The sequence below is a fragment of the Triticum dicoccoides genome, chromosome 6B (assembly GCF_002162155.2).
Source record: "Triticum dicoccoides isolate Atlit2015 ecotype Zavitan chromosome 6B, WEW_v2.0, whole genome shotgun sequence".
Classification (NCBI taxonomy): Eukaryota; Viridiplantae; Streptophyta; class Magnoliopsida; order Poales; family Poaceae; genus Triticum; species Triticum dicoccoides.
This window is the reverse complement of record NC_041391.1, coordinates 105,570,367-105,579,971: the sequence shown is the minus strand read 5'-3', so window position 1 is coordinate 105,579,971 and position 9,605 is coordinate 105,570,367. Positions and strand designations below refer to the sequence as shown.

Here is a 9,605-nt window from a genome sequence, read left to right as displayed (position 1 = left end):
CGCGGGGCAGGCGGTTGGCGGGCGGCGGGAGGCGGACGACGGGGCCGTCGCGGCCCTCGGTGGCGGGCAGCGAGAAGAGGGCGTTGGCGACGGCCTGCGCGAGCTCCGTGGCCTTCCGCAGGCACTCGTCCCGCAGCTCCGCCCGGGAGGACGCGGCGGCGGCGAGGTGGTGCGAGGGGTCGTAGGCCATGAGGTGGCCCAGGTCCACCTCGAAGTTGGTGGCGGACGCGGAGGCGGCGGCGGCGGCGGCGGCTTCTTCCGCCATGGCTGCGGCGAGGGTGCGGGGGTGCGGAGCTAGGGTTGGTGCTTTGAGTGGGAACCCCTACGCGACGCGTTCTGCGGCAATTTGTCGCCGAATCGCAGTGTCGCGATGGGATGTGGGCCGGCCCACGAGGGCATTCATACAAGCAAAAAATGATTCCGTCTTTTGCGATTTTCCTCTGTTTTCCCTTGTGTTTTTCAACCCATTTTCCTTTGAAAACCCCGTATGCTGATATAGATTGAAAAAAAATTATTGGGTGACAGAAAAAAATTAATTTTAAAATGTGATTTTTTTTCTAGAACTAAATATTTTTAAAAATGTTTGTTTACATCTTTTGGAAAACACACGAATATTTTTTAAACTTTTGTGAACCTTTTAAAATTTAACACCATTTTTTTATCTTTATGGTTTTTTAAGATTATGAACATTTTTTGGTGTATGGCTATTATAGCATACTCCTATGTGTAAACTAAACAAGACAATATATCTATGCCACGTGTCAAACTAGTTCGTCTACATCTTAGGTTGAATAAAAGGTAACCGCAAACACGAGAAATGAAATTGCGCTACTATCTGATCCCGTCCGGGGTATATTCTCTCTGTGGCGCTCATCGTCTTCGACTTTGTGTCGCGTTGCGGAGTTGGCCATCTCCGCATAGGTCATTGTTCATGACCATCTCACGGATCAATGATCTCGGGCGTGGAGTCAAAATCACGAACTGAATTTCAGATTCGAGGATTTCGTGGAGCCAGGCCACGGAGATCTCATCCTCCGAAAGTCAAATGAAGAATCTTTCCTATTTTTTCTTAAACAGTATGTGGGGCTTTGTCATCCATCTTTTTTCCTCCTTTGTTTTATAAAAAAAAATTCCACCATTTTTGTTTGAGAACTGCTTTAACTAGTCCATGTCTTATTGAGCTATCGAATAAAAATTGACTTAAAATCAACAATAATGGTTTACCTATCATTGATAATAAAATGACCGGAAAATTAGAGTGAGCACATACGAAAAGTTTTGTGCCTTTGCAATCCATGGGTATATATCTAGTAGCCATTGCAAACATGAGGGGGTATAGGCTGCAATCGTCTTGCCTCGCAAGATCTCTCTTTTCTAAGAGCAACTCTAGCAGATATCATAAAATCTCGTGTCGTAAAGGGTTTCTAGTGAACCCTCAAAAAAAGGGTTTTTAGTGTATGCCCTAAAACATATTTATGATACAGAGCAGGTTCAGACGAACATGTACCGTAAAAACCATACGCAAAAATGGATTTGCACAAAATTTGACTTTCCTATTCATATGAAGCAAACACTATGACTTTAATTTAACATCTATAAATAAAAATATTCTATGTTTCTAGTGTTCGTTGTACTATCATGATTGAAGATGAATAAGTCGGAAGATTTCCCGTAAAAAATATCAAAAAATTCAAAACTCAACAATACACGATATTTCAATTTCTAAGCATTTAAATTCCAATCTCGTCTATAGTTTTCGAGCCAAAAGGAAGACCAGACATAGAACAAGTGTCAAGCAAATACAACAAAAAGCATGACCAAAAGCATGATAGTCGTACAGGACCAACTGGAGTAAAGTACATTAAAGTTTTACAACGAAAAATCGATGTTTTTTTGTGTAAGCCGTGGTGAGTGCAAGGCTATTATAGTCCATGTGTAAACTAAACAAAGCGATATACACATCCTACATACGAAACTAACCCGTTTGCATCTTAGGTCGAACAAAAGGCAACGTAAAAATGAGGAGTCAAATTGCACTATTGTCGATCTCGGGCAGGATCTATTCTATTCGCGACGTTCGCCTCGCCATGTTGTCGAGTTCGACTCCGGCAGCCTCGTCTTTGACTCCACGGTTATGGACCTCATGTCTGACTATCACTCAGCGTGTTGGACTACTATGCCACATCTTTGACAGGATGTAGAGTTGGCCCTCATGAGGTAGGTCATTGGTCGTGCCCATCTATAATAGATCATAGGAATGCATGCAAATGGCTCGCTAGATCAACGATCTCAAGCGTGGAATCATATCATGAGCTGAATTTTTAGATTTGAAAGTGGAGTCGGGACTAGGAGATCTCATCCTTTGAGGGTCGAATAAAGAATCTCTCCTATTTCCTTAAAGGAATGTACATAGGGTTTTGTCATCCATCGTTTTTTCTCACCCCTCCTTTCCACCTCCTTCGTTTCTGGTTTTTATTGAAAAACATGCACCAAGAACCATCTTTAACGGTCTTATTGATTTATCAGATTAAACCATATTTTTAAGTCAATAATAATGGTTTTACTACCATTTTGATATGTTCACACTTTTTATAAAACAAGTTGTAAATCAAGGTGACTACATACTTACTAAATATTTATGCATTTTACAATCCATGGGCAGCCATCTCTACTACTTAAAAAATGAATTGTGTTTTTACGTGAGACAAAGTGCTTCATACGCACCATCCCATTTCCTCTCTCCATTTTAGTTTTTTCTCCTATCAATTGTTATTTTTACCGTCTTTTCTGAAGAAAACATCTTAACTGTCTCACCTTTTATTGACTTACAAAATGAAATTATATTTTTTGTTAAACCAATATTTTTTTGCCAAAAAATGATTTTTAGTTAGGGAGGTAAATCACGGGCAGGAATTTCTATTTATTTACACTACTATCATATTAACGCGGGCAGATAAATCACGGGTTAACATATCAGAATACTCATTCGTATTCTTGCAATGACAATTTTGTCTACTTTAAATTCTCATCTAAAAAAAACTACTCCTTCAAACATGAAGGGCAGGCTGCACCATCGTCCGGCCCGGGAGCTTCCTCTTCGGTCTGCTCGTATTCGATTCGGCTCCATCCTCCGAACCGCAGAGCCTCCTGGAACTGGAAGCAAGCGAAGCACGCTAGGTTTTTCTACCGCTGGGGACCCTGCAGGCGCAAGTGTTAGAAATTTAGGGTTTGCGGTCTCCCCCCTAATTCCTCTGCGCTTATCCGTGGTGCTGCTCACAATTCGCTTCTCTGAGGCTAGGGGGTAGGGACCTTCTTATACTGCTTTTTCAAAGAGTCCACCTCTTATACAGATAAGATTCTTAGTATTTTTTCAACTAGTTTCCCGGATAGAGTCTAGATCAAATTACCAACCACGATCAAATTTATCAGTTAATGGATACTATCCGTTGTGTCTCCGGAGCACGCGCTTGTGAGCAACGCGCCATAATAGAGTGTAAATTCCTCTAATTATGTAGATCGACATTAGGGCTGTAATCTAACTATACGATCTAGCTCCTTCCAATTATCAGTGTACCCGGGTAGTGTTTCCAATATATATAGCATATTGTGTTCCACTGATAATCGACCAGCTTCCTTAAGCATATAGCTTAAGTATATTCCAATAAATGATAATTTCATGATAATCATGTAAAGTAATTTCATGCATAAATACATTTATATTTCACAATGAGGTATTTCGGATATTAACAATTCCAAGTAATTTGAATATAGTTGTAGGACACATAATTCCAACAGCAAGGTCGTCGGCGAGGGGGAGCGCGGACGGCGGCAGCCATGGCGTCCACCAAGGTGCAGCGGATCATGACCCAGCCTATCAACCTCATCTTCCGCTTCCTCCAGAGCGTACGCCCCTCCCTTTCTTCCCCTTCCCCTCGTTTGTTTCCTCGTGCTCGCGCCTGGGTGTCGCTGACCCCGTTTCCTCCGCCCGAGCAGAAGGCGCGCATCCAGATCTGGCTCTTCGAGCAGAAGGACGTGCGGATCGAGGGCAGGATCATCGTAAGTGGTCTCCAATTTCTGTATAAATACCCCACAACTTATCCGCTCTGTATATATTTTTTATTTATTAAAGAATAACCGTTATGATCTAGAAACGACTACTGTTCTAAACCTTAAATACTGTATCTGTGGATTTCAGCATGCACGTCGACGTAGCATTTCCATACAGTTTTGGTGCATCGTTGAACAAAGTGGACCAGAAGCATTGTTGAATTTTAAACAAACACTTTATACTTACTGCAGCTTGTGTTGTAGGGCTTTGATGAATACATGAATCTGGTCTTGGAGGATGCTGAGGAGATCAACATCAAGAAAAACACTAGGAAGTCTCTCGGTAATGAAACGAGTACTCTGCTATCATTTATTTATTTTGTTCTCAGACTAGTGATAACTCCATAATTTGTCTCCTCAATCATTTGCAGGTCGGATCCTCTTGAAAGGAGATACCATTACACTAATGATGAACACGTAAGTAAAAAGGCAAACCAAGTTACCTTTGTATTTGAGTTTTTGTTTTTCGCTTTATTTGGCGTATACTTACCTAGTATTTGCTATTCATGTTTGCTTTTCAGGGGAAAGTAACAACAGCTCAGTGACTGTTCTATTGCAAGGATAACTAACAACCAACGTATCCTGAGCTCCTAGGGTTGCAAACTCGAGGCCGTAACAGACCTTCCTCTCTGTGTTCTCGTCTAAATTTGATTGTAATATGATATATTATGCCAGAGAGAATAGGCTCTGTTAGGTAAAAGTGTGCTATCCTGATCATGAGCTTAGCACTGGTACTAGCTTAATCCAGAGGCATTGGTGTTCTGGTGGTTTCTGCTCTCATTGAAATATGAACGTGGTGGTACTGATTGTTCTCTTGGAATTTTTTAGGCCCTTGTGTAAGATAAAAAAAGTATCATGCTGTGAAAGTTCTTGTGACGAAATTACTTCTCCTCAGTTTGCATTTCAGCTGCCTGTATGCTATGTTTTCACGGTGACTGTTCTTTCTTAAGCAACATCTTGTTGATTCCATGCTTGATTTGCACCACACTTAAAATTAGCTTTCTTGTAGCGGTCATACAAGTGCAGTGTTTTGCAAGCTTAGAATGTACTCCCTCCGTTCCTAAATACTTGTCTTTCTAGTCATTTCAACAAGTGACTACATACGGAACAAAATGAGTGAATCTACACTCTAAAATATGTCTACATACATCCGTATGTAGTAGTCATTTGAAATGTCTAGAAAGACAAATATTTAGGAACGGAGGGAGTAGGTTTCTTGCAGCAGTCGGGAATCTAGGTTTACATGCAAGTGCAGTGTCTTGCAAGCGAGGGATAATACAGAGTTTTGATTGAACAAGAAATTTGTGCACTCTGACCGAATTTACAACAGGTACCGAACATTATCACATTTCTGTTGATGTTCAAAGAACACCAAAGAAAGTGCGAGAAAATGGGCATATCACATAGAAGAAAACAAAATAGCAAAATGTGACAAACACAAACTTGATATTTTCTCAAACTTTGCTTTCTTTCCATCGGCCATTTGAACAACAAAAGGAACATATATATTTAACCCATGAATTGCATCTTGGTATAATTTTATACAATCATTTGGGTGATAATATGCGTCCCAGATTTCTTGTTTATTACATCATCTTATTTAAACCGCAGACAGGAACAAGACGGGATCAGCTCGTAGGCTTGTTGTTGTCTTTGCTCTTCTTGCTCATCTGAACTGCAGTAGCACCCATGATGGCAACCAGGGTGCACAGCGGCACGAAGACGACGTTGGGGATTAAATGCACCTTGAACTTCTTCACCTGTGGGATGCTCTCGCCGCTCTTCTTGGCGATGATGGCCGCTGCTGGCGCAGCCAGGCCGGCCATGATGAAGAGGCTGTCGTCAACTTTGGCCTCGTGGACATTTTCCTGCATATACTCGGTGAACATCTTCTTCCTTCCGGGCTCGTCCGCCGCTGCCCATTTTTTATGGAATGTCTGCAATATGCGCATGTACCGTTCAGTTGAGTTTTTGGGTGATATGTAACAGTCAATTGCTAGATGTCCGTAAATATTTACACAGAATCACATCCCTTCGAAAAGAAAAGAAAAACAGATGGATGATGGGTTTACCCTTATATCTTCAAGATCTGGAGTATCGAAATCTTGGCCAGGCAACACAGTGTTGAAATACCTACAGTGTTTTCGGATGATGACATGAATAAAAGGTTTGGGACAAGAAGTGCAGGCAATGTAACTGCACAAACAGGAAGCTTACTTGCAGAATTCGACATATGCAAGATGAAATTCTTCAAAAGTGCGGGTATCCTTATTCTTAAAATGTCGATCATAAACTTGTCCGGTAGTTACTGCGCCCAATCCTGGCACTCCTGAGAGGAGCAGCAGCACGAGTTAACAAATTTAGAATATGGGACAGAAGCTCAAGCAACAAATAAAACAGCGCGGAACCACAAGAACCATGTAATATCATGTGGTACCAGCGTATAGAACAAAACAAAACCATAGAAAGAACTGAGACTTGAGAACTTACCTAACTTGTTTAACGCACTGAAGGGAAGGCCCATTATTGGTGCAAGCAAGAGGACAGAGAGATTTTTAGGATAGACCCATCAAGGGAACTCGAGTGTTTATATAGTCCGAGAGAACCAAGGGAATGCAAGCTTGGAATGCATTCCTTTCTTCCCTTTTTGTCCTACAAGTTCTCTTTCTGCCCTTTCTAGTTGATTCCTGCCCTCGGAGTGAAGTTAGAGTTGGCCTGGCTCTTGAGCTGCAGGAATCATTCGAGGGAAAACCGCTGCTAGTTGGGTTTCTGCAATAAGGGTTAAGGTCTATTTTCTCTTACCTCATAAAGAATGTTCTGCACATAATTTACAGGCGACTTAGGCTTGGCCCAACAGCTGAAAGAATGTGTGGCTGTATAATAAAAGCCGACTATTTTATATGTTGAGATTAATAAGGTGCCAAACTTCAAAAGCTTTAAATTATGGTAGTGTAATTTTAAGAGCATTCTAACTTCTAACATTGCTTTTTAGCAGAAAAGGGAGCTAAGCTACAAGGATGATGCTAGACGTGCTTTCTGGCACATGTATATGCTTTTGCTTGCATAAGACGAATTGAATAACCATGCTTTAGCTCAAAAAGGAGAGATTCCTACTGCTGTTTCCCTTTTATGTCTTTTAGAGACCATCTGTTTATGTTCTGAGTTCTCAGAAACAGCACGCAATTGCAGATACTTGAATAAGAAGATCCATCAGGCACTTTACCCAGATTCCAGTTTTGATACAAGTCGTTGTACTGCAAAAAACAGACTATTACCAATATATACATAGACATTTGCTGTCAGAACTCAGAAGAACTCATGGAAGAATGTCAAAAAAATGCATTGCAATGTCTGCTTGTCACGGTTCAATGACAGTATCATATCATTTTATGTTCATTCTTGCAGGCCATGCCAAAAAATGGACACAATTGGGCTCACCTTAATTTCCGCCCGATAATCTTGAGCCTCTGCAAGATTACACTTCAGATATTGTGGTCCAGCAAAAAATATCGCTTGGTTTTCTCATAGATCTGATGGCAGCCCATAATAAGATCAGATTCCCCTCCTTTACTTTAATCATAATGATCAGATCATACTTTGGCATTTTGAATCTATGTAGGCCATTTCAAGAATTCTGCTCAACCCAGGTAGATCCGACATCCTTTTCAAAACCCCTGTCCTTCATCACCTTCCGCAGCTTGTTAATCTCCTCCCACAAGCCAGCACTCGCATACAAATTTGAGAGCTCGACATAAATCCCAGCATTCTTAGGCTCCAGTTCAATTGCCTTCCGAGCTGCCAGTCTCCCAAGCTCAACATTGCGGCAATCACAGCAAGCACTCAGAAGAGCGCCCCATGTAGAGACGCCGATATTACCTCCACATTCCTCCCTGGTAGCGATCTCCCATGCCCTGGCTACTTCTCCTGCCCGGCATAGCATGTTGACCACACAACCGTAGTGCTCTGGTGCAGGCACCAGCCCGTAATCTGCGTGCATAGACTCGAAATACTTGAGCCCCTTGGCAACATCCCCAGCATGCTGGCATGCTGAGAGCACGGCCAGAATAGCCAGATCGTCAGGCCAGACCCCGGAAGCCACCATCTGGTCATAAGTCTGGATAACCTCCTTGCACTGCCCGTGCCGCCCATAGGCGTTCAGCATCGCCGTCCATAGCACAACATCGTCTCCACCAGCGTTGCCCCGCAGCGCCAGCCTGAACACCCGCTCCGCGTGTCCAACGAGCCCGCATTTGGCATACATGTCCACGAGCGCGCTGATCAGGAACACGTCGGACCCCACACCTCTGACCCTCCTGATCGCATGCCCGTGCGCCTCGCAGCCCAGATCAGCATTCACCGTCTCTCCGCAGGCCCTCACCACGGCCGTCATCGTGTACCCGTCGGCCGGCAGCCCATACTCCGGAAACCTCCTCGCGAACTCCAGAGCCGGAGTCCACTTCCCCGCGGCCACGTAGGCCGCGAGAACGGCGTTCCCGAAGACGCCATTCCTGACGGGGCTTTCGTCGAACAGCCTGCGGGCGTCCAGGAACCGGCCGGACCCGCCGTAGGACGCGGCGAGCGCGCAGGACACGAAGACGCTGCCGAGCCACCCGGACCTCGCGGCGAGCGCGTGGAGGGGCCCCGCCTCGGCGGCGGAGGCGTGTCGGAGCGCGGAGCAGAGCGCGTAGGAGTCGAGCGAGCCGGCGGCGGCGGGGCAGCGGTGCGCGAGCGCGAGGGCCGGGAGGGCGAGGGAGCGGAGGCGGGGGTGCGAGGAGGTGGAGGCGGCGGCGAGCAGGGAGTTGAAGGAGAGGCGGGGAGGGAGGCGGGAAGGGGAGGATCTGAGGAGCGCGGCGTGGAGCACGGCGGCGGGGTTCGGCGCCGCCGGAAGGGAGGGAGGCGGCAGCATTCAAAGAATCGTTTTTTTTTGTTTTGTTTGAGGGGTTTCAAAAGGAGCGTTATTTTGCTTGATTTGTTTTCTTAATACCATTTCCCCTCTTTATTGCATTGCAACCACTGTTACATCATTTAGTAGCAAGAGAGAAATGAGCTCGCTAGGAGGCTCATCAAGAGCAACGATATTAGCCTTCCTATGCCAGTTGCGCAAAAAAAAAAAATGTAGAAAAATTCACACGTTGATAGCAATCGTCGTGAACTGAGTGTAACTTAGATGGTTAGTTTTTTGGGGAACCAGTCAACTTAGGTTCACGGTGCTCGCATTTTTCTTAATTTATTTCAGACTTTCCAGTGATGCTCATTTAGTGGGATGAGATGTTTCCGTCAACTACAAGACGACTATAATGACTTCGCAAATCCTAAGATGTAAAGTCGGCTCGGTATCCCAGAGGTGGTCATATAGGTTTGGTGTGTGCGCGCATTCATATGGTGAATGTATGCACGTGTATATGGGCATATGTGATTGTATTGTGTTAGAAAAAAGTGATAGCAATCATCGCAGCAACATGGCCTGTAAAACGGCCTCCTCCACTAATCGTATTAGC

The 9,605-nt window shown here is 44.2% G+C and overlaps 4 protein-coding genes across 4 annotated transcripts in view; 1 reads left to right on the top strand and 3 right to left on the bottom strand.

Annotated features, from left to right (window-relative positions):
* LOC119324456 (ribosome biogenesis regulatory protein homolog) overlaps positions 1 to 321 on the bottom strand; it is a 2,869-nt gene extending 2,548 nt beyond the window's left edge. The window contains exon 1 of the mRNA XM_037598249.1: positions 1 to 321. This exon is cut by the window's left edge and continues 6 nt beyond it. Coding sequence (XP_037454146.1) covers positions 1 to 265 — 265 coding nt within the window. The 5' untranslated portion in view covers positions 266 to 321.
* Positions 322 to 3,794: 3,473 nt separating this feature from the next.
* LOC119325537 (small nuclear ribonucleoprotein E-like) lies at positions 3,795 to 4,991 on the top strand. The gene is made up of 5 exons (XM_037599270.1): positions 3,795 to 3,903; positions 3,994 to 4,056; positions 4,312 to 4,390; positions 4,479 to 4,524; positions 4,629 to 4,991. The coding sequence occupies exons 1-5, from the start codon at positions 3,835 to 3,837 to the stop codon at positions 4,636 to 4,638; spliced, it is 267 nt and encodes an 88-aa protein (XP_037455167.1). The 5' UTR covers positions 3,795 to 3,834; the 3' UTR covers positions 4,639 to 4,991.
* Positions 4,992 to 5,556: 565 nt separating this feature from the next.
* LOC119326208 lies at positions 5,557 to 7,338 on the bottom strand. Its single transcript, XM_037599906.1, has 4 exons — positions 6,598 to 7,338; positions 6,325 to 6,436; positions 6,180 to 6,240; positions 5,557 to 6,044 (listed from the first exon to the last, which is right to left on the bottom strand). The coding sequence occupies exons 1-4, from the start codon at positions 6,629 to 6,631 to the stop codon at positions 5,736 to 5,738; spliced, it is 516 nt and encodes a 171-aa protein (XP_037455803.1). The 5' UTR covers positions 6,632 to 7,338; the 3' UTR covers positions 5,557 to 5,735.
* LOC119320856 (putative pentatricopeptide repeat-containing protein At1g56570) lies at positions 7,246 to 9,013 on the bottom strand. Its single transcript, XM_037594778.1, has 2 exons — positions 7,546 to 9,013; positions 7,246 to 7,361 (listed from the first exon to the last, which is right to left on the bottom strand). Exon 1 carries the CDS (start codon positions 9,011 to 9,013, stop codon positions 7,733 to 7,735), a length of 1,281 nt encoding a protein of 426 aa, XP_037450675.1. The 3' UTR covers positions 7,246 to 7,361; positions 7,546 to 7,732.
* Positions 9,014 to 9,605: the final 592 nt, after the last annotated feature.